Below are 22,831 nucleotides of genomic sequence, written 5' to 3'. Positions count from 1 at the left end.
CATATACAAATGGCTCGGTCTTATAAAGATCATATTTCGGCTATCGATGGGATTATCTGGGCAGTTGTACAGGCGTAACTTCTACTTGGTAATCCACTGCTTGCAAAGGGTTATCACTTGAACTTTTCATGAGTTAATCATATTGTGAACTGTCATGACTATTCCGGCTCCCTGTGGAGAAACATCCAAGAAAAACAAAACAAAAAACCAAACGATAGAAACGAAGAGACGAAAGACAGAACACAATAAAACGGACGGAGCAAAAGAGAGAGAATGAGAGTCCATTGATCGTAACGCACCGCCTGGCCCTTCCAAAGGGGTGTCAGGGGAAAGCCGATTCTACATGGAGACGTCGCTCCCCGAGGCTGACAATTGGCTGGCTGGCGATAGCCGATCCTTCATAAAGCTATCCCTGACCGGGGAAGAACCATCTTGCATTGACTGGTCACTTCCTCGTGGGGAACTGACGGAGCCGTCTCTGCCAGTGGAACTCGCGGGGAAGCGACCCCACATCAGACGATCCTCACGTTCCTCAGGATCACCGCCAGTGCGCCAGTTCGGACGGCTTCGTGGCGGCCGCCCGCCCCATCAAAGTCTGGAAATCGAATTCCAGTACATCCCCGGACATCACTCCATTCCGAAGCCTGGCCGACTTGGTACAATCCAGGACGTAAGTATTCTCGCCATTGCTGGTAACCCTGATGGTAGCCCCAACTCTTTGGTCGACGACTTGGACTTGCGTCCAAATCTCGATGTCGGCATCGTGAGTGGTGGGATGGGTGGAGATGACCTCGCTTCCTGGGAGGACCCGGCACTTGCTCCACATTGCGTCGGCATCGTACTCGGCGATGGCCAGCGGGCTGTGGAATAGCGGCGTTCGGGGGAGAAGCGGCCTGAGGAGAGGTGGAATTGACCGGGGGAGAAGCGGCCTCAGAAGAGACTGAGTTGGCGGGGGAGAAGCGGCCCGAGGAGAGGTGGAATTGGCCGAGGGAGAAGCGGCCTCAGGAGAGACTGAAGTGGCCGGGTGAGGAGCGGCCTCAGTGGAGAAGACTTCCCGGAGGCTAGGAAGGTTTACGGTGAGGTTGATGTTGATTGGCGGGAATCTCGGTGGTGTAAGGGTGGGTAGTCGAGGGCTAGTAGATACATCATACAACATTGGCCAGGTGGAGGTCAATCGCGATTTCAGGGTGGCTAGGTGGGCTGAATGTGGGTGCTCGAGGGATTGTTGACACCACGTAGCTTGGGCTGAGATCGATGGAAGCCATGTTGACCGACAGAGAGCAACTGCAATCAAGATTGAGCGCCTCCTGAACCATTTTATCCATGCAGGCTTTAAGACTGCCATCGTTGCCCTGTAGACTTGGAGGCTGTTCTCTTTATCCTCACTGTCCTCGAATGAACTATAGTAAAGAATATCTGCGGACTCTTGGGGTGACTAGGAATTAAGATTAGGTTAGGCAAAGCTGTAATGAATGAAGATACGCAATGGACTTTACCTTTTGATGAGTCACGGGTTTCTTCCCACCATCTTCGAGGGCTGGTCGCTTCTTCCTTAATTAGGCGGAAGACGCCTATGTTGGCAGCCATTTTCTGCTCAGTATCATATTGAACAGGGGGCGCCTTGATGGGCGCTATGAGAGATGAAGAGGATGATGGAAAGGTAGATAAGAAGATGGATGAAGGAGAGAAGAATGAGGTGAAAAGCAAGTCTATATAGATGCGAGGAAGGGTCATAACTATGACCTACCAAACCTACACGCCTCCTCAAACTTTGGAATCAAGGAAAATATCAACCGAATAGAACGGTGGTGTTCCCTACGTTACCATGGTTCTAGATTATTTTGACATACTCCAAGACCTTTTAGGTAAATGAACGAGACCTTCACTTCCTGGAAAGTACAGTGACAGCCCAGTGACGAGTAACCGCGTCTAATACAACCTAGGCACAGCGAGCAAGAGTACTGGTAATCACATTCCTAACTCTTACAAATAAACATAACGAGGAACAGGAAGAGGCTCAGCGAACGCCCTTCAAGATGGTAGCGTAGAGAAACAAGCAGTGCGGAAACTTTAATGGGCCAGCCCAGAGGGTTCCATAAGACCATCGAAGTACCCAAAACAAAACCAAGACATGTAGTTACCTACACGGTCTGGTTAGCAGGTAGCAGACGGACGAGGACCTCCTCGAGAAACGCGTCCAGAACTGCATCCACACCACCACCCATGTCGACAGGTCCCTCCTGATCCCATTGGTGGAAGTTGGTGAACGCGCGGGCAATGTCCTCAGCGGCCTTCTCCAGGCTGCGGTGGATGCGCACGTTCCGGTCGAACTCCCTGTCCGCCTCCACGGTCGGCGGGGGATCGTTGGGATTGCGTCCGGGTTCGAGACTGACAAGGTAGTTGCGGCGACGGTCCATCGCCGCGCGGAGAGCGGGGAGAATGACAGTTCCAACGGCAGTGGGCTTCGCAGCCTCGGACTGAGCGCGGCTGAAATGATTCTGGTCGTGCGGGGCGGAGGGTGGGGTTGCGCGGAAGGGAGAAGAACGGTCTTCCATGTTTGCTGGAGCGCGCTTCGACTTGAGGCCTGTTGCTGGTTGTGGTTGCTGCATTGGCTCTATGGATCGGGGAGGTCTGGGGAGATTTGCTTGCTGGAAGCGTGAGGGCTGTGGGAGCCCCATGACATTAGCAGAGTCACGAAAATGAAGGGCTGGTCTGCTCACAACATGATCCGGTGGGATGCCGAAAGCTGGGAAATCGGGTCTTGCCTGTGCGAATTGCACGTTCGGGCCTCTGACGGGAATATTTTCAACAGAAGGGGAAGGTTTGTTAGAGACTAGAGGAGGCACGACGTTGTGTGGATGAAGAGGGGGCTGAGAGATATGTTGCTTGAGAGGAGTAGGTGGTGCAGAAGGAGGGAGAGGAACTTGAGTAGGAGCAATGTCAGGAGCAGGAGCTGACGGGGTTCGAAGTCGCGATTGAGGTTGTGATGTTCCCGACTGTCGAGTGGTCTCATCACACAGATCCCACTCCTCAGTCTCTGTGGGGCGCTCGCTGGTCTTAGGAATGTTCATCGGCGGGACGTGGACTGCAGCCGTCTGTCGCACTGGACGAACTGTACCGAAGTCCCAGAGATCTTCTCTCTCTTGTAATCTCTCTCGTGATTGCTCAGGCTCTACCTCATCATATTCATCCCCCTCATCTCGACTTCCGTGGGTGATTTGCCAACGCTCCGCGCGCTCAATGAGCTCTGTTAGGTAGGTAGTTCTCTTGGCTCGCTTCAAGAATGGGAGTTCAAGCAGCTCCCTGGCTGATGGGCGCTCCCGAGGGTCCCGACGCAAGCACAATTCCACAAATTGCTTGAAAGGCTTACTGAAGTTGCCGACCAAGGTTGGAGGTGGGTTCTTCGGGATCAGGAACAGCACCTTCATGGGGTGAATATCAGCGTAAGGCGGCTCACCGAAGGCCAGCTCAATTGCAGTGATACCCAAGGACCAAATGTCGGCCTTGTAATCGTATCCAGACTGCTTGATGACCTCGGGGGCCATCCAGAATGGGGTGCCTACGAACGTGTTCTTCTTGGAGATTGTCGCCGACAACTGACCAGACACACCAAAGTCAGCCAACTTGACTTGACCACTCGCAGTAAGAAGAATATTGGCAGCTGCAAGTATAAAAGTTAGTTGCCGCACATTTTCATTGAACGAAATGATGTTCTCATACCTTTGATGTCTCGGTGCAGCTTCTGGTCACTGTGGAGATAGTCCAGCCCGCGCAGGAGCTCCCTCAAAATGATGGCGATGTATTCCTCGTGAATAGGACCAGGCCGCAGAAGATCGTGGCAACTACCACCAGAGCAAAACTCCATGATGATCCACAAGTCGGACCCCTTCAAGTACGATCCATGGTACTTGGTGACATAGGGCGAGTTCAGCTCGGACAAGATGGCAATCTCTTTGATGATGTCGTCGACATCGTCCTCGGCGCTCTCGACGTCAATGACCTTGATAGCCACGGACTCTCCGGTGCGCTTATCCAGACTAGAAAGTTCCAATCTCGGTCAGCTACCTTAATGAAGTCCAGTGCTTGATGGAAGGCTCTTGGACTTACCCTTTGTATACCCTGCCAAAGCTTCCACCACCTATAACACCACATGACAATCAGTAACATGAACTCCAGGTCAGATCCGAGGACCGTGACACCTACCGATGCATGTTTGCTTGGTGTAGATAGTTTCCGGGTCAATTGGACCGGACATCTTGGCGGATTATCCGAGTCGGATGATGACAAGATCCAGTGAAATGGGCGTGCGACTCAAAGCTATTGATGGTCAGATTCATATCTCGCAAGGACTGAAGCGGGATGCCCGTACGCGACTGCGATTGGATGCGATCTGCAAGATGAAACATTCAACTCGAAATGTAATTGAGCCTTGAGGTGGGAAGGAGAAGGAAGAAAAAGACGAAGAAGAAGAAGAAGAGATAGAGAGTTGACAAAGTTGCAGCCGGCGAGTGCAACTACACTTTGCCACGCCGAGTCATCTCATCCACGAGTCCAAGGGGAATATTGTCGTCGTCGAGGGCCCTTGCTTCCTGTTGTTTATCATTGCGGGGGCTTATTTTGCCGGCTTATCTCAAAGCGGTGTGTGCCTCTTATCTATCAGACTATGTACTACATAGTACTATGAACTCATCGTATGGCAACTGGCCAATGGGGAGGGGATGAAAGATAGCAGCCACTTTACCTAACTATCACTAACTATTCTGTTGCAGCTGTTGCAGCCTACGTGCTAGTGGACGTGAAAATAATCTTGGACGTCGTGATTAGATTGTCATGATTCATTGCATACTTTGGTGACCAGCTTCAGGGCCCCATTTATGTGCGCCCTAGCACTTTGGCCCCAAAGATGCCAAAGACGACTGGAGAGCCTGATATTGAATCAGATCCCTTCAAGCGGTGATCCCAAAGCCGGAGAGAGGTAAGGGTCCCATGGGATCTGACACAAGTCCATTAACGACTTTCGAGAACTAGGATTCGTTGCAGCGTGACGGTGTGCTTGAACGAACATGGCAAGAGTATCACTCCTCCATGTACCCAATCATCACAGTGCCATTCTTGAGCCCCGCCTCTGCGATGCTTGTGCCCAGTTGGTCAATGAGGTTACGCCCCATACTGTTTAGTTCAAATTCGACACCGGCCTTATCTTCCAAGGGAGGGTCGGCCTTGAGCCACTCATAGATCCGTTGGACGGGATCCGACAGTGCAAAGCGCCGAATGACTCTGCCGGATGGGTGTCGGAACTGGATACGCGTAGTTGTAGCCGGGTCAGCCTCCGGCTCAGTGTGTGGGTGGTCGCTGGGGATAGACGAAAATGCTGAATCCTCGGCAGCTGGCTCTGGTTCCTCCATGAGCTCATCCTCCTCAATTGCCCGACCCTTGCCCTTGGTATTATCCGTGCTGCGAGTCAAGTCATCAGGATCTTCCACCTTCTGACCTCCTTCGGCTGCACCACCGAGACTATTCCGCAACGCCATCTCCATCATCTCCTCCTCGGTCATCGCATCGATGCTCTTTTCTTTCTTCTCGGATTTTCGCTTGGCGACAGGATTGCGCACGTTGTGGCTCAGACTGTACCGATCAAGGAACTCGTGCAACTGCATGAGAAAATCGGCGGGCTTGATCAAAGGCGGTCCGGACCATACCTTCATTTGTTCACCGGTTCGAGGATCGACAATTGCAATGTGAGGGTAATTGTCGGAGACATCGCTTCTTTGAAAGTAGTATTGAAGGTAAGATGCCGCACGGGCGTCGTCCTTCGAGTACTGCAAGAAGATGAAATGTTCCTTAATGGTGTCTTGGACCCCGCGGTCTTTCCATAAATCGCGGTTAAGAACTTGGCAGTCAAAAATGGATTCATCCTGGATATTGACAAGCAGCCATTTTTGGATATCCTTTCCCTCGTCGCGTGCCACTTCCCAAGACATTCGTGACATGATCTCAAATGGAGGACGGTACATCTGGGCGAGCATGCTGGATTTGGAGGAAGCCTCTGATGCGCCCCCGGTAGCTGCAGACAGTTCGTCGGGCTGAACCTCCTGGCCGCCTGCCCAGATGGAAGATGATTCTCGTTGGTTGAAGATTCCAGCTCGGCCTATAGTATAAATGCGTCAGTAACAATAGCTGCAAAACCTGGGGTGCATATCGCACTTACCTCGCGTTGCGCGGCTCATTGTTTGCCGGAGAATGTCGGCGTGCATGAATTCACCATCGTCGAAGTCCGCCCCAGGGCCGACCAATGTCTCGGTTGTCCTCGCCATGGGTGCTCTCACTTCATCTTCATCCGGTACGCCACCAGGGCCACCATACATTTCTTCCTGAAGGCGTCGAGCCATAGCTTCATCATCATCGAAAGTCGGCCGGGCGGAGCGGTGGGAGGTATCGTCATCAGAGTCCGAGTCAATAGTCACCACCTCATGACCATCTCGAAGGCCAGAGCCCCGGGATGGCTGAGCAGGCTCATTGGTCAAAGGTGCACCTCCATTATCAAAATAGAGCTGCACGGCTTCGGGGATTTCGAAATTTGTAACCTGCAGATACTGTATGGCCAACTGAGGCGTGGAGCTGGTAATTTCAGTGAACTGAGCTATCACATCGTCCTCCATGGTGGGCGGTGGGTTGGCTTAAACCCCTGATAGAAAGGTTCGTATTAGAGAAGAAAGTGCGAATGGAATGTCAGCTTTGCCTACTGACTGAAAGCGTAGGTGTTGTATGAGATGAGGTCAAGGACTCGGAGGTGAGGTTATGTGGGGGAAGAGAAACGTGGTACAAATCGCTTGAAAGTTGAAAACCACCACGGGCCAATAACGAGGTTGATGAGGAATAAAGAAAAAAACAGGCAAACAAAGGAACGTGCAGCTTCAGGTGGGCTGAAGGAATTCCGTCATGTCGATTCGAAACTCTTCAGAGACGATCATCGACACCTGAGGTATCAGGCCGCAGTAGTGACGCGGCTGACTAAGTTGTGTAGAGCTGCGCAAGTGGTCGTTATGATGGTCCGTATTCCAACGCGCGACGCGTCCGGCGCGTAGGAGGCCCACGAGGAGTGGAGCTTCCAATTACACTTCCTAACTGGGAGGTCTTCGCTCTTGACATTCCTCCAACTCTCTGAAGGAAGTCGAGCTTGTTTATTTGTACCCTTATTTTAAGTCTATCCTTTCAACATGGCAGGAACAGTCTTAGGAAAGCGCACTCGCGATGCTGTTGAACCAGCGGGTAAGACCCATCTCACCTTCCTCCTCTTTTCCAGTTCTCACCCGCCTTCCTAGCCTTGCCCGTACGAACTGGAAGCAAGCGCCGAACAGTTGCCCCCCGAGCTCCCCGAGATCAGAAGCCCGCTGCGCCTTCCTCATTACGGCGAACAAGGTCAACTGTAAAGAAGGCAGTCGACGAACCTGACCAGGAAAATGGCCAGAACAAGACAGTGTCGGTGGTCATTCCTTCCAAACATACCCTGCGCGATGACCAATCCAAGTCGCCGGTCAAGATAAATTCGCATTTTCCCGTCTCGAAGCCAGTGGAAGGTACGTTGGAGAGTGACGAAGGTATTGCGCTTGAGGCGGCGCTAATTCCATGGGCAGAAGAGATTACAAAACCCATTGAACCTGAATTCAAGACACCTTCGAAATCGCGATTCCGAGATGATTTACCGCAACATCCTCCTCTCACACCCAGACATCGAGTGCAGGTGGGAGCAAAGGCCATTACGCCGCGAACCCCTCGCCATGCCGATCTTCCTCCGACCCCTCGACAGAGTGCGACTCCGACAATTGCGCACTCCGTGTATTCACAGGCCCGGCAATTGTTTGCCCGAGGTGCCAACTCTGGTCGCTTAGTGGGACGTGATGCTGAGCGCGAGAAGTTAGTGTCTTTTATCACTGAGGGAATGGAGTCTCGGACGGGGGGATGCCTTTATATCAGCGGTCCCCCTGGTACCGGGAAAAGTGCCCTGGTACACGAAGTGTGCGCTGATCTGGATCTTTCGAACGTGAGAATCGCGCATGTGAACTGTGCAAGCATGCGTATCTCTCGCGATGTCTACAGCCGACTCATTCAAGATTTCTGTGAGGACACGGATGTGTTCAAGAAAAGCGAAGCGGATCGCTTGAAATCGATGTTTGTTCCATCCAGCAAGAAAGCGCAAGATTTGTTCCTGGTCACTTTGGACGAGATTGATCATCTACTGAACGGTGATACTGGAGTGTTGCAGTCCCTGTTCGAATGGGCATTGCAAAGCGAGTCTAAGTTGATGCTGATTGGTATTGCCAACGCTCTCGACTTGACGGACCGGTCCCTTCCGCAGCTCAAAGCGAAGAACTTGAAACCCCGTCTCCTGCCATTTTTGCCGTACAGTGCCGTCTCTATTGCCAATGTGGTGACCAGTCGTCTTCGGTCTTTGCTCCCTCCTGGGACCGAAGCTGACCCAAAGCTTGTTCCTTTCGTTCAACCGGCGGCGATCCAACTTTGTTCCAAGAAGGTCGCCTCGCAAACAGGGGACTTGCGCAAGGCTTACGAGCTCATCAAGCGTGCAATTGATGTCATTGAACAGGAAACGTTCCAAAAGCTAGATAAGCAAGCCAAGGAGTCTGAAAATATCCCGATACTTGGGGTGAACACCAATCTCTCTTCACCTGCAAAAGCAGGCAGTGCTCCGAAGCCAACTTCAATGTCAAGCTACACGGTAATTACGGCGCCCCGAGCCAGCATCGCCCACATTGCCCGAATCACATCTGCAGCTTTCGGTCAGGGGACCGTTCAGAGACTTCAGAGTTTGAACTTGCAACAAAAAGCCGCTATCTGCTCCCTGATTGCCCTCGAACGCAAACGTCGCCAACTTGAGGTGCCCAGCACGCCCTCAAAGTCGCGTGCCTCTGCACCGACTATCAAGCAAGCCTTTGATACATATTGTACTTTGTGTCGTAATGACAATATTCTTCACCCTTTAACTGCCACCGAGTTCAAAGATGTCCTCAGCAACCTGGAGACAATGGGCCTGGTTGGAGAATATCAGGGCCGCGGTCGTGGTGGAACTGTTGCAGGCGGCACAGATCTTCGCCGTACACCCTCGAAGTCTGGCCATGGACCCTCGACCCCACACAAGGCACTCGACGAGCAAGGTCTTGTCTGCTTCGTTTCCCAGTCGGAAATTGAGGGCCAGATTGCAGGACCCGGAGAGGGCATTCTTCGGCGTCTACTCCGTGGCGAGGGTATTTGATTTCTGTTCTGTTTTTATACATTGCATGGCCTTCGCATTTCATTTCTCACTTCCCACGTCCCGTCCTATTATTCCATTACTGCATCACTGGAGTCCTGTCAAGGGCATTTGTATCATTCTCATGGAGTCTTTTTTTTTTGAGTTCTTTTGGAGTTGGAGATATCCTTGTCTCATCTTTAACGTCTCGACCACGTCTACCATATGTTATCAACTCTCTGTCTATGCTCTCACTTGCAATAAAGTCATGATCTCGTGTTACAAAGAAAAGAAGGCGTACCAAATGAATTGACCAGCATATCACCGCATGCCAGGCACTGAATGGGAGGGACAACTGTCGCTTTGTTGGCAGTCAATCGCTGGTATACTACTAGCTACGCATCAATCAAGGCCATATAAGCTCATCTCCTTCCTAAACCTAGTAGAACAGGCAGTCTTACAAGCGGAACGACGACAACGATGCTTTGCATCGTGCGCAAACAATGCGGCATAAAAGATATCAAACGTTCCAGCAACAATCCTCCGCTCCTTTCACCATCCTCTTTACCATCTGTTCTTTATCCATTGCCATTCCAAGCATCATGTCTAGCTCAATCCACCAGCCGCCGCGCGACGGCTCGGCGCAGGAACAAGCCAACGCCATCCCGGCTAATCCAAACGACGCCGGCATCAGCGACGAAGGCATCCCTCGCCCTCCCCGACATGAACTCAAATCAGTCGTGCCATACCTGCTCAACAACAGTCCGGAGTTCCGTCGACTCATCGTAGCCAAGAAGACAGTAAGTTCCCATCCAAACCCACATATATCCCCATCCCATCTTGTCCTATGCATCAAGATGCAAGACCAATGCTCACATCACACCACCGACCAGGACTGGAGAGTCCCCGCAACTCCGACGAGCACCTCGGGTCCGGTACCTGCCAACTCAGCCGAAGACCCAACCCTCAAGCTCCACAGGACAATGAGAGCAGTCGGCCGCGAACTCGAGCGTTGCACCAACGCCTTCAAGCTCAACCCAGCTCTAATCGACGAGAACAAGAACAACTCAGTCCCACCCACCATCCTCAATCTCTGCATGGCGCCGGGTGCCTTCCTCGAGCTGGCTATGCGCCAGAACCCCACTGCCGAGGTCGTGGCATTCACGCTTCCAGTTTCTCAGGGAGGATACGGCAGTGTTGTTTCTCCTGCACATCCGAAAGTGAACCTGAAGTTCCTCGATATCACCATGCTAGCTGCTGATATTGGTATCGAGGATGAGGAGATCCCGTCCGACCATGTCGACGCGAATAACTTCCTCCCGCGCGAGCTGGATGAGGATCAGCTATTCGATCTGGTTATCTGTGACGGACTGGTTGCGAAGAATCAGCCGCGTGCTGAGTACCGCGCACACCGTGAAAAGAGAAGATTGTTGGCCGCGCAGCTTGTGCTGGGTCTGTCCCATGTCAAGTGTGGGGGAACTTTCATTATTCGTCTTTATCGGCTTGAGGCGTGGACTACTGTCAATATTGTTCGGGCGTTTTGCCAGTTCGCCGCTACCCTTCGGCTGTATAAGCCGAAGAGTGGCAATGCGCGGAGTGGTGCATTTTACCTTGTTGCCCAGGATATCGATATTGATGATGACGTTGCCCTGGATGTGATTGAGGAGTGGAGGTGGGCCTGGCAGGTTGGCACGTTTGGGACCGATGAGGAATATGAGAAGATGGCAAGGGAGGAGGGTCCGGAGGTTGACGAGTTGCTTGAGGAGTTTGGGGAGACGCTTGTTGCGTTGGGAGAGAGGATTTGGACGACCCAGGCTGAGGCGCTTGATTAAGGGCCGTTTACGGGGAGGATTTCAGGTGAAATGGGAGGAATAGGATTGGGATCTTGCGTTTAGTTGATCTGTCTATCAGGTCTGGATACTCTCTACTCTGAGCGAAACTAAATGAATCATGGCTATGATAATGATTACCTACGTCCACTGTAACTGCAGACTCGACCCTCACAAAATTAGAGGCGCGAGCGGCTCATCCCCGGTGAGCCCTTTCTTGTCCAGGAGAGCACGTCGATCCTTCAAATATGCCTTGTAGGGTGCTGTCGGGACTGTCTTGTCCTCGTCCTCCCATACTTGATATCCAACCTCCTCCCAAATTTGAAGTTGACGAGTAAAATTCGGGCTCGGTTTGACTCTTTGTTTTGATTGAACGAAATCCAATACGTCCGCTTGCTGCATGCAGAGTTTACGCATGAGATAGGCAACTATAATCGTTGGCGAGCGAGATATCCCAAGATCACAGTGGATTAATATGGCCTCCGGTGCTTCGGACGGCTCATCATTCGTGTCGCTTTCATGCTCGGGCAAGGAGGACAACGATGAAAGAGCAGGGGATGCCATATGGTCGATAAAGTCGCAGATATCACTCATATAAACGAGGAGGTCTTGTGTCGACGAATCTGCACACTGTACCCATTTGTGACGATGTGCTGGGATGCCTGCATTTCTTGTAGTGGAGTTCCACCGCGCCCACCGAGCAGTAGTAAGAGATACAATTGCGTTAATTCGATTTTCTTCAAGCATTACCCGTTTGTGTGATGCCTCGACATTTCCAAGGAAAAAACCTGGCACAATCTGCCTCATTCGGGCTTTCCATGCCGCCTCCCATTTCTTGTTCCTGTCCTTCTCCGTATTCTCGGTATTTTCAACCATTGTAAGTTGTCATGTCAGCCTTAGTGAGAGATGAGATTTTTGGGGTTGGAGGATGGGTAGTCGCTCACCCCGCAGTCAATACTAATATCTTTGATGCCCCACACAGACAGGTCTGTCTCGTCCAGATACTAAGCTAATACGAGGACATAGACCCGTTCATGAAAGATAACCCCCGAAGATATCCATCTAGATAATGCTCGGATCGTTCGTCTTTGAACTTGAGAAGCCGCTCAACACCGTACAGCAACATCCCGATCGCCTTCTGCGACTCCAATTGCTCTTTTGTTATCCCCCCAGCTCCCTGGGAAGCAAGACTAGCCAGGGCCCGATCGTAAAACGCCCCCTCGAGTTCCTGACGATCCTCCGTGTCTTGCCAACCACTTGGGGTCATGAAGCCGAAAAGACTATCCAGAAAATAGAAATTTGACCCAACAGGGAGGTATATAGCACCATCCCAGTCCAGTACAGCTTGGACCCGGCCTGTGGAGTCGTCGATAAGGTAATTGAATGGGGCAAGATCCTGGTGGGTAAGGGTGACGGGGAGGGCGGCGAGATCGCGTAACTGTGGTAGGAGTTTGCTGATGCAAGCAGAAATGCTGTTTCTGAGAGTTGTGTTTCGGAACATGTAGTTATTGACCTTATGACGAATTTCATCAAGGGTAGAGGTGAGGTCGGATATTGCAGTGTCGGATATAGTAGTGTTCGCTCTAGCTCCCCGAGTAACGAGGTCTGCAAGGTCTAGGACAGTGACCATCTTCTTCTGGAGCGGCAGTTCATAGTCCGGAGAAGACATCAAGACACTGATATACGGCGCCCCTTCTGCAAAAGGCGAGGTATACACAAACAGCCCTTCGTACATGCCCTGGTATGTTACCAAGGGTACAATAGGTCCATGAATGCGGCTAGCGTCGGTGACTCCAAAGAGGTCTTGCTTCTCGCTTCGGAACTGGACAGCAATGCGATGATCGGCGTGCGTGGAGTGAGTATGTAATATAGCGGTATAGCTCATGCTTCCCTGGAAAGGGCTGGGTTGAACGTCTACCTTGCCGGTAGCGTTGGGAAAAAGGATTGGGGCAATATGGTGCAAGACGAACTGGTCACACGATATCTGGGAGAGATTTGGCAGCGTCTCGAAGAACTGAGCCACGACGAGCCTTTGGTAATCGTCCATTGTAACAGCCTGCTCTCTCTAGACATGGACATTACCAATTCTGCCTACACGTGAAAGCAAAGAGCCTGCGTTTGCTGTAATCGCGGCTATGTTGTTCTCATTCAGGGAAGGGATGACATTGGGCGCGCTGCAAGAAAGAAAAGGGGTTTCAGGTCAGAACTGGCCAGGTCAATTTTAGGGAATATTATTCCTCCGATTATCACGAGACTTCTGGGAAGCGAGTGACGAGTCATGTCACGACTTATGGGCCGGGATGGCAAAGCATTTAATATAAATAAGTTAACTAGTTAGTTAAGGGGCGAAAATGCAAGTTAGTTACACAGATACAAGGGAGCCATCGCCTGTGCCTTGCAGGGGCTCAAAAGTGATCTGACATGGACTGTTTGAGCTCTCCTGCTCATGGAGAGGATGAATCACGCCGTCAGTCCGGCCATTAGCTGCACAGTTGCAGTTTCTGACGGCAGGTTTGGAGACTTTCAAAGCAATCATGTGGCTCTGACCATTCGGTTAACTGTCCATTCTATCCTCCGTTGTCCGTTCCACCCAGTCTCCCCGACACATGTGGCCGCAACTGACACAGTTTCGTATGCCAATGCGTGAATCAAGGCCACTCACAGCGGTGTCGGCTCGACAGCCATTTGCGGCCTTGGCGGATGCGAGCTCTTTCGTTTCTGCCCAGCGCGAAATGGCTTCTTCGTGCGCTGCCACCCCTTCTATGGTGGGCTGCTAGATGTTTGGGCAGCCGCGCGACTATGTATGCCTCGTCGCATTCTGTCACGCAGCTGGAACCAGGACAGGTGACGATGTGTCATGTGTCTCCTCTCCGGTGCTTGGAGTTAGGACACATGTTAGGGCTCAACATGTGTCTGTCCATTCCCCGGCGAAACCCTATCCGATGGTGAGAGTACGGACACGAAGTGCCCGACTCTCATCAAGAGTCCGGCATGATGGACCCGATGCGAGTTGAGTCATTTCGGGAAGAGCGAGCTATGGTACGCATTGCATTGTTAGTCCTATTGATTCACCAGCGAATGTAGACGAGGGATAATACATACCAAAGTACCTAGACATAGGTTCTACCTTGTTCCTGAAGGCGGGTTCCCATCTCCCACCAGCCTGAGAGATCCCGTCTCAGTGGCAAAGGCAAACGGACCTCGTCCATGACCCCTGACGCAAGCCTCCGACAGGTCAGGGTATGGGAACATGGTAGGTTCCAACTTGTTGTTCTTCGGCTGGGATCGTTGAAAGAGCCCCCGACGATTAAGGGAGCTATAAGTTCTCTTGTTTCTCTAGCCTGTATATAATGAAAATTAGCTTCAATAGCCCTCAAAGTGTTGTTATATAGATCGGGCAAGACTTTATCGTATCATCGCCCAAGGTCCCTCATCCACCATCAGACTGGGATACAAAGACTCAGGAATAAAAAGCGCATGCTCCGATTGATACATCCATAATGAATGGATGTACCATGCCGTCGTGCTAGGGAGAGGGCATAACTCACACGTGCCAGGAAGTGTGCTTAACCCGATGGTGGAGTCTCTCATCTCGGGTGAGGGATCCGACAAAAGTCGGTAACCCCCAGACATCACGCTTTTCCGCAAGAGACGTCGGAAAAACATGCGGAGAACGAGTCTCAAAAGAACGAGACCCGCACGTTTGAGCGATGGGGGAATTAAAGCGATTGAGGCAGTGTGTTGTGATGAAATTGGGGTGTGGAAGAGAGAGAGATTCGTTTGAGCCGGGAAGTGAAATGTAGATCTTGTCGGTGGGGCACTTTCCGCTCTTTGGCGGGTCCCACCCATGGACCCCGCCAAGCCCCCCTTCCCGTTTAGGCAGGAACTGCTACCTTAGGCAAACTTCTTCCCCTCATCAAACGTGTTATGCCACTGCGTGAACATTTCTATATGTACAGGACAACGTAGATTAGGGTAGACATATTTTATACCCAGTGCGCGTGAAGACCCTTTCATGCATATTCTTTGAGCTTTGGCTTCCCGATATCGCTGAGACCATACCAAGTGGAGAGATGTATGTGGTTTCCTAGATCAGAACCTAGAAGGCCCCAAGTTACTATGCCATTGCTAATACATATGATGACCAAGTATAAGAGTAGAGGAGATGAAACAATACGATATGGTTAGAGAATCTGAAGCTTTGAACCAATGGAGTAGAATGTAGATTTTTGCAAGCTCATAAGGCGACTAATGAGCTACGGAGTAATATGTAACAGGGAGATATTATTGACATGCGAACGACGGAAATGGGTATCATGCAAACTGGGTTGAAAACAAGATCCGTCCGCAAAATGCGTGGCGACCCGACTGAATGGTGTCGTGGCCGATGTCTTTCTCTTCTGCCGGAGTTGACTTCATGAGACCCGTCATCGAGATGGGACCGGTAGATACAGCAAGCTGCATTAAGATCCACGTTCGAAATGGGAAAGCATAAGCAAATTATGATAAAACGTGGGAAGGGTATGTGATCGCGTGATTTTTTTGGTTGGTCGTGGGGATCGTTAAGTCGTAATGAATCAATATCAAGAAGAGTTGAGTAGATGCTTCATGTGTTTCATGGTCGTTGATTTTATTCACGCGAGGAGTCGATTGAGGGGGCACGAGAAGGCGCGCGTGAAGGCATGGGTGAGATAGCCGGAGATACCCCGGCGACAAGGTCATCCGAGGTAAAGCGCAGCAGCCGGGGGGGAACAGAGCCATGAGTATTGGAAGAGCTCGTGGAGCTGCTCTCCAATTGCAAGGACTCGATACGGTCCAGATCATCGTAATCGGGCAATGAAAGGGGGGAGCCCTCGTAATCCCCAATGTAGCTGCTGTGAGGGGGAGGCTTAGTGTACCCGGGAGGGCTAGCGGGGACATCCTCATAGATTGGAGGCATTTCCTCGTCCCAGCTAATACCCAGACCACCACGCTGAGTGAAGTGAAGGTTGAACTGCATACGGAGCACACGGGCGGCACCAGTCGGGGTGATAAGGCGGGTGTTGCCGTTGGGGCAGAACTCCTCGGCTACGATAAGCTCGATGACTAGATTGTGCTTGACTTCCAGGCCACCGGGGGCTTCCATGTCGCAGACGGCATTGGCGGAGGGGTTGATGTTCGCGTCGAACTGCATAGTGATCTCGCCGCCAGCGGTGTCGAAATCGGTCTTCCAGCCGGTCTTCTCCTCATTGTGGCCGATAACGCGAGTCTCCTGATGCAGAACTCCTTTCCCCTCTCCGCCAATCTTGTGGGCGTGCTTCTGGCATGCGGTTGACACAATCTTCTGTTGCTCTTCAATTCGCCACATCATCTTTCGAAGACGCCAGCGGGTCTGCGTTTTTTCGCCCTTGTCGACCACGCCGCTCAAAGTCATCTCGACGGGGAAACTGCCAATGGGGTGCACCACGGAAGGCAACACGATGCGGCCAGTGAGGTTTGTCGGTGGGAAGATGCGAATGGAAGACTTATCAGGCCCGGGAAGCAGAGAACGGTTCAGTTCCAGCGGCATTTTAATGCTGTATTCTTCTCCGGTGATGCTCTGCGCATGCGCCAACAGGAAATACTCAACCTTACCCAGCACGCCATTGCAAGAAGCGGGGAGGTGGCCAGGGAACAGATAGCTGAAGGGGAAGTCATGGTCCCCTACCGCGAGCGAAAGGTTGTGGTTGATGAAGTTCCACTGGGTCAGCTCCTCGGTGCGAGTAGCGCAATTTGTGCAGTGATTCGAGACAGGCTTCTTGGTGGTGGTCTTGGATACGAGACGGACGTCGAATTGACTCAGGACGACTGCGCCAGCCACCTCAGATACAGTGATGCGCAAGCGCCCAGAGAACAGCGCGCCGGTGGAGTTGGTAGGCGGGCCATAGCAGACCAGTGGTGGCGACTCGATCAGGACATCCAGCTTTGCTGCTGGCGCCGGCGCTTCATGGCTGGAACGCTCCTTGGATCGTCCTGGGCGTCCGAGGCTACGGCGCTTCTCCTTGCTGTGGTCTCGCAGAGGGTGAATCAATTGATCCATTGTGAATGATAGGCGGCGTTCGGGGGATCGTGCGCGGTCTGGTTTGTGAGTTGGCTTTTTGCCCTGTCCGGGGATTTCATTGACAGAGACGGTCGAAGAGGAGTTCGAGTGGATAGGTGTGGAGGAAACGGAGGAGTGTAAAGAACTCGCATTCCGAATCAAGTTGGGAATTAAACGGCCCGGCATATTGGCGCTCAGTCAGAGAGATGCTCAATGAAAGAGAGATACGGCGATGATATCAATGTCTTCAGGATGCAGTACGGTGTGGAAATAATTGAGAAGCCAATGGATTGTTCCAACACATAATCTGAGTTCCTGTAGGTATGGCGGATATGATCTATGGAGAGAAATTCAACCTGTCAAGGGCGTACCCGCTGCTTTTGAATGGCAAGGGCAATCATGTGCTAATCCACCGAATCCGTGGAAAAGCAAGAGGAAACTAAAATGGTTCCATGGAAATTAACAAAATAGAATTTTCTGTGAAATTTTCTTTTCCCTTTTCCACTCTGCTGTGTCCACTTGCGCCAGGTACCGGCGTGCATTCAATAAGGAAAATTTTCAAAAAAGTAAAAAGTTAGCAAGTGGGGCATGGTACAGCGTCATAGTGGGGCATTACAATACACATACCTTTCAACTGCACTAAAAATACACAGCCTTTATGATCTTAACCTCCAAGGTCCTATGGATATTTCATAGAGAGTGTAATGTCATTCTCAGTGCTGATTATGTTCTTATTCTGAGTCATCTGAGATCATTTCTAATTGAGAAATCGCGATTCTATCGCTCGTTTCAGCATCAGATTATCAATCACATCACACTCGTGTCGGGTATCCCGGATCTGGTGCCGAGAGCAAGAGCCCAAGATCTGAGTTGGCCATCACGCCAGCAGTCTCAATCCTAACTCCTAAGAGTATACGAAGTAGAACTCTGTCCAGATGCCCTGTGAATTGTGATGGTCGCCTGACGCCTTGTCTCCTTTTTACCCCACATCACAAGTAAATAGTGTCGGCATCATTCTTCCATCACAAACGAGGGAACCATTGCATTTCCAGACTAGACCTCATCAGGGCAGTCGGCGGGATGCACATGATCTTCCTGCCTGGCTCCTGGCTCGCGTGGACCCGTGCGCAAATGACTCACGGGCTTCAGACCAGTTTAGCCCGACCGATCGGAGGGGTTTGCGATGGCCTATTCGGCTTGGTGAGCTGTTGCACTTGCATGGCTTGTATTTTAGCTTAGCGTGTGGGTTGGCCCTTTGTCCGCGGGGTACAATCTGATGTACCGGTATGATACGACCGATGGCGGAACCGCTGAAGCAAGAAGATGCAAAAGCAAGATGGTCACGGCAATGAAACCCCGGTTTTTTATTGCGGGTGGTGTATTGACTGCTTCATAGAAGACAGATCCGATCAGCTGGTGTCTTTTACCTTCTAGCATCTTCATCTCCAGTTGCCGACGGCCCGGATAAAAATAGATATAGAAACTGATCGGTTCATTCCTTTTATTGAAACATCACTCTGCCATTGACACAGCTTTGTCTCAGGTGTTTTATTTCTATATATATCAAAGACAAGTACAATAAATGAAGGGATCCAAGGTTAAACACAGCCATCACGTGGCATGATTGCGTTGACAAGGCTGATGGAGGGTGCGGGTAAGTGACATAAAGTACCATACTAAACCATTACCGTACGGATACTGCCCCATCGTCCGTTCCAGAGGATCTTCGACTAGCGCCACCATCAAAGAAAGCCTTTTGCCCGCATTGGGACAACATACCGCGAAAAAGACTGGAACAAGGACCCTTCGCGGAGCTCCACCAGGAAAATTTTTCTTTTTTTCGCATTTTCTTTTGACCGCCCCAATATTTCAGTCGTCTGATCTATAAAAGTGGATTCGGCGATAGTACGATGCACAGCAGAGGAAACTTACTCTTCATCGCCGAGGTCACGGCGCTCACCTAGGCTTTGCGCCGACACCCCCGCACTGCAGGGTTTGCATTTTGCGGGGGTAGAGGCCTGAGCATCGAAATACGTGGACATCCTGCGATCTCGCAGTTGAATAAACAAGTGAGAAAAAAGCGAAGCATCTCGAGATATCAACATATGAATTCCAAACAGCTATATCAGAAGTTCTAGCCCTTCCGCTGTCAAGATATGCTCCGTGCTCTCAAGGTTGCTCCCTGGGCGAATCACCATCCCCCCTGTCCAAACTAATTACCTAACAGGAACCACAGTTTTCACCATAAGCATCGGCATCGCACGCAGGTTGCTCAGGTACAGGCGGTACAGCCTGATGTGCAGTGGAAGCTTGGAAGAAGTGCGGGTTTACAGGGCACGTGCGCGGCTAAGAGGTTTTGACTCAACCGTGATGTGGCATGTGGCAGCCATAGCTTAGTGGGCTGCAGATCACGCCATGCCGTGTTTTGATACTTCCAAGGTAGGTAGGATAGAGATGCGGGCACGTCAACTCTTCTGCATATTTGCATTGGAAAAATGAAATGACTTGCGTTTGCAGTTGATGGAGCTATCCTCTTACATACAACGGAGGATATGCACATACCATCTAGTTATACAGTAGAAGATTTGAGTGATTTAGATACTACCCAGGATTCATAGGTGGTGATAATGGAGCTCTGATCCAAGCAGTATGCAAAATTACAAAGGAGGTACTCTAGGTCCACACTGTACGGAGTACCTCTCCGAGTCTTCTCCCCGGACTCACCCAAATAAGTCTATCAATGTCGAATCTAAGACCGTTATGGTGAATAACCCTGATCGGCTTGAAACCACGGTCCTAGATCAGTGGCTGTCGGCTGCCGATGGCGTCTCGGATGGACTAGCCAATAATTGCTGGTTACAAGGCCAGAAAGTGCCGTCTCAGGCGAACTTCCTGTTTCGGGGCGATCCGATCTGTTTCAACTCACTTTCGGTCTTCTAGAATTGATGGCTGGACTTCCTCCTTTCTCTTGGCCCCTTGGGCAACTTATCCCATTCAGGCACATCGAAATAACGCCATCCTGTCATCCGTACTTCTAAGCAGCTCGTCTAGGTAGGTGATGGACATGGTACTACAGTCATTCTACTTTCCAACACGTTATAGAAACCCCCCAAATGGCGCCATTATCAACTAGATCTGGAAAAATATGGTAAATAATAGTTTTGCACGGAGACTGGCCGGGGCTCCGCTTAAGCGCGGGAAAGCAGAAAATTTCTTCGGTCACCCACTCGGAACTTGACTTGGTATGTTCGGCCCGTCGCAACGTGATCTTTAGCATGACCCGCAATGGCCATTGGCCGCTCTGATCCAGGGACCTGCTGAATGGGAATTATATTTTTCCAGCTCGTCGGAGACCGCCGGTCGTCTCTCAAGGTAGCATTCAGGGCAGTCAGACGATCTTAGTGGTCCCCGGCCCGTCTGCCGGGTTAATAGTACGGCAACTCGGATTTCGTTTGCGGTGTGAGAATTTTCCTGCATTGATCTTAAGCTTGGTCGGGCTATTGACAGCAGGGAATATAAGAATCCAGAATAATCCCGCGCATCCACATCGTTGCTAGCTGAGAGGTTTTCCGTGGAGAACTCATCCAGTAGTGGATATTGCCCTTTCCACCACGGGTAAGCTCCGTTGACAGGCTAGAATTGACTAGGAGACAAGAGTCATAACTAGACCATGCACTTCTACATGAGTACCTCAAGTTCTCAACCATGTTGTTCGAACACATGACAGCATGAGAATCGGGCATAGCGGATCCGATTAGTGAATACCCCAGACCCCCAGACTGGAGAACATCATGTTTCCTACCTACTTAATGATTCTGATTCATGAACTAGTTAACTACAATGATACAGTTGATATTCGCATTTCCACCCACTTAAGCTCAAAAATCAAAATGACTTCCCAGCAAATCACGTAGTAACCTTGTTGTATTAAGATTTCCCCTTGGTGAGCTTAATATCAATGAGATCGCCGCAAACAGCGGACCCATGGCCTTGCTATCCAGGCACCGCCGCACCCAGCATACCAGACACTGCACTCGAACTGACAGAATACACAGTACATCATTCAAACATCATAACCACTGCCACTGGTCCACTTGATTGGCTTAAATTCACCATCCTCAACGTGTGACAGAAATCAAGCATAACGCCACACGTGACCAGCTTCAGGGGATCAACATCACTTGAGCTTCCCCCTAATGAGATGCCCCCTAATCTGAACGCGAGCTCATGACACCGTGTTCTCTTTGAATAGTGTCTAGCATTGCCATGGATCTAGTCATTGTCTCTTCACAGAAGTAGTCGACGTCAAAGTTCTCGACCACCTACATACAACGAGGGTGGATGATGCGCATTTCCCCACCATACTCATGTCTTGACTCCTGATTGCCCTTATCCAGACGGTAACCAATTCCACCACGACGCAGCAGTTGCCATTGCACCAGTCGCGAACAACTCCAACAGCTCCGGCTACCCAATTGAGCAAAACTTGGAACCCGCAAATCCAACCCAAGCTCTCCCCCGAAGCGGAGCACCGGAACTTCAAAGCTCAGAACCCAACCATCTCCCCTCCAAACAACAACACACACACCATGGCCACCACATTCAATTGGACCGCCAATTGTACCGCCCTAGCGGCGGCCATAACCGCCGTCTTCATCTTCTGGACCTTCTCCTCAACCTCCTCCTCCCCCTTCACAAGATCCTTCCCGCGGCTCCAAAACAAGCGCATCTGCCTGCTCATCGCCCACCCGGACGACGAAGCAATGTTCTTCGCGCCAAGCGTGCTAGCCCTCACAAAACCCGAACTAGGCAACCACCTAAAAATTCTCTGTCTCAGCACCGGCGACGCGGACGGCCTCGGCGCAACGCGCAAACTCGAGCTCCAGAAATCCGCGACCCAGCTCGGCCTCCGCAGCGACGCGGACGTCTTCGTCGTGGACGACCCAGCGCGCTTCCCGGACGGAATGGACAAGGACTGGGACGCAGGACAGATCGGGTCGTTGCTGGCTTCGGCGTTCGCGCCGGAGATGGCGGCGGCCAAAGCGGGGGCAGGAAAAGGAAAACAGGGTGCAAGGGATAAGGCGCCGACGGCGACGATTGATGTGCTTATTACGTTTGATCAGCATGGTATTAGTAACCATCCGAATCATCGGTCGTTGTTTCATGGGGCTGTCGGGTTTTTGAGGGCGCTTATGAAGGGGAATGAGGGCTATGCTTGTCCGGTTACACTTTATACGTTGACTACGACGTCGATTCTGAGGAAGTATATTGGTGTTCTGGATGCGCCGCTTACTATGTTTATGGGGGTGTGGAGTAATATTGGGGCTGGGTTGAGGCAGAAGAAAGCTGCGGCGGCTGGTCCTGCGCGGCTGTTGTTTGTTAGCTCCATCAATGACTGGTTGACGGCGCAGTCGGCTATGGTTATCTGTCATAAGAGTCAGATGGTCTGGTTCCGCTGGGGGTGGATTACCATTGGGAGATATATGACTGTCAATGACCTTAAGCGGGAGAAGGTCTAGTCTTTGATCTTGCTTTCACTCAATTCCTAATGATTGCTATCGCCTTTCGTGTACATCTCACGCTTCATACCTATCCACTACCTAGGTACATACCTAGATAACCGGGCTTAGGCCGAATGCCCTATATCCAATCTCTAGGTACTGCCTGTATCCCGCTACCTCCATGTACCTTAGGTACCTT

At 51.2% G+C, this 22,831-nt stretch overlaps 9 protein-coding genes across 9 annotated transcripts; 4 read left to right on the top strand and 5 right to left on the bottom strand.

The window, feature by feature from the left end:
• Positions 1-343: 343 nt before the first annotated feature.
• On the top strand, positions 344-871 carry N7515_009774 (uncharacterized protein; the record flags this gene model as incomplete). Its single annotated transcript, XM_056670517.1, has 1 exon — positions 344-871. One exon carries the CDS (start codon positions 344-346, stop codon positions 869-871), a length of 528 nt encoding a protein of 175 aa, XP_056516890.1.
• Positions 872-2,141: 1,270 nt separating this feature from the next.
• Positions 2,142-4,255, bottom strand: N7515_009773 (putative Ste20-like serine/threonine protein kinase; the record flags this gene model as incomplete). The annotated part of the gene is made up of 4 exons (XM_056670516.1): positions 2,142-3,661; positions 3,721-4,037; positions 4,108-4,138; positions 4,204-4,255. 4 exons carry the CDS (start codon positions 4,253-4,255, stop codon positions 2,142-2,144), a joined length of 1,920 nt encoding a protein of 639 aa, XP_056516889.1.
• Positions 4,256-5,075: 820 nt separating this feature from the next.
• N7515_009772 (DNA-protein crosslink repair co-factor UBX5) lies at positions 5,076-6,659 on the bottom strand (the record flags this gene model as incomplete). The annotated part of the gene is made up of 2 exons (XM_056670515.1): positions 5,076-6,148; positions 6,209-6,659. The coding sequence occupies 2 exons, from the start codon at positions 6,657-6,659 to the stop codon at positions 5,076-5,078; spliced, it is 1,524 nt and encodes a 507-aa protein (XP_056516888.1).
• A 558-nt stretch (positions 6,660-7,217) lies between these two features.
• Positions 7,218-9,268, top strand: N7515_009771 (AAA family ATPase CDC6; the record flags this gene model as incomplete). The annotated part of the gene is made up of 2 exons (XM_056670514.1): positions 7,218-7,269; positions 7,323-9,268. The coding sequence occupies 2 exons, from the start codon at positions 7,218-7,220 to the stop codon at positions 9,266-9,268; spliced, it is 1,998 nt and encodes a 665-aa protein (XP_056516887.1).
• Positions 9,269-9,846: 578 nt separating this feature from the next.
• Positions 9,847-11,076, top strand: N7515_009770 (uncharacterized protein; the record flags this gene model as incomplete). The annotated part of the gene is made up of 1 exon (XM_056670513.1): positions 9,847-11,076. One exon carries the CDS (start codon positions 9,847-9,849, stop codon positions 11,074-11,076), a length of 1,230 nt encoding a protein of 409 aa, XP_056516886.1.
• Positions 11,077-11,244: 168 nt separating this feature from the next.
• N7515_009769 (dual specificity protein phosphatase family protein) lies at positions 11,245-11,949 on the bottom strand (the record flags this gene model as incomplete). The annotated part of the gene is made up of 1 exon (XM_056670512.1): positions 11,245-11,949. The coding sequence occupies one exon, from the start codon at positions 11,947-11,949 to the stop codon at positions 11,245-11,247; it is 705 nt and encodes a 234-aa protein (XP_056516885.1).
• A 133-nt stretch (positions 11,950-12,082) lies between these two features.
• Positions 12,083-13,120, bottom strand: N7515_009768 (uncharacterized protein; the record flags this gene model as incomplete). The annotated part of the gene is made up of 1 exon (XM_056670511.1): positions 12,083-13,120. The coding sequence occupies one exon, from the start codon at positions 13,118-13,120 to the stop codon at positions 12,083-12,085; it is 1,038 nt and encodes a 345-aa protein (XP_056516884.1).
• A 2,583-nt stretch (positions 13,121-15,703) lies between these two features.
• Positions 15,704-17,317, bottom strand: N7515_009767 (alpha-arrestin; the record flags this gene model as incomplete). Its single annotated transcript, XM_056670510.1, has 1 exon — positions 15,704-17,317. One exon carries the CDS (start codon positions 17,315-17,317, stop codon positions 15,704-15,706), a length of 1,614 nt encoding a protein of 537 aa, XP_056516883.1.
• A 4,403-nt stretch (positions 17,318-21,720) lies between these two features.
• N7515_009766 (PIG-L family deacetylase) lies at positions 21,721-22,650 on the top strand (the record flags this gene model as incomplete). The annotated part of the gene is made up of 1 exon (XM_056670509.1): positions 21,721-22,650. One exon carries the CDS (start codon positions 21,721-21,723, stop codon positions 22,648-22,650), a length of 930 nt encoding a protein of 309 aa, XP_056516882.1.
• Positions 22,651-22,831: the final 181 nt, after the last annotated feature.

Source organism: Penicillium bovifimosum (assembly GCF_028826915.1).
Source record: "Penicillium bovifimosum strain IBT 22155 chromosome Unknown utg000008l_segment0_segment0, whole genome shotgun sequence".
Classification (NCBI taxonomy): domain Eukaryota; kingdom Fungi; phylum Ascomycota; class Eurotiomycetes; order Eurotiales; family Aspergillaceae; genus Penicillium; species Penicillium bovifimosum.
The sequence above is the reverse complement of the archived record's forward strand: the minus strand, read 5'-3'. Positions and strand labels throughout refer to the sequence as shown.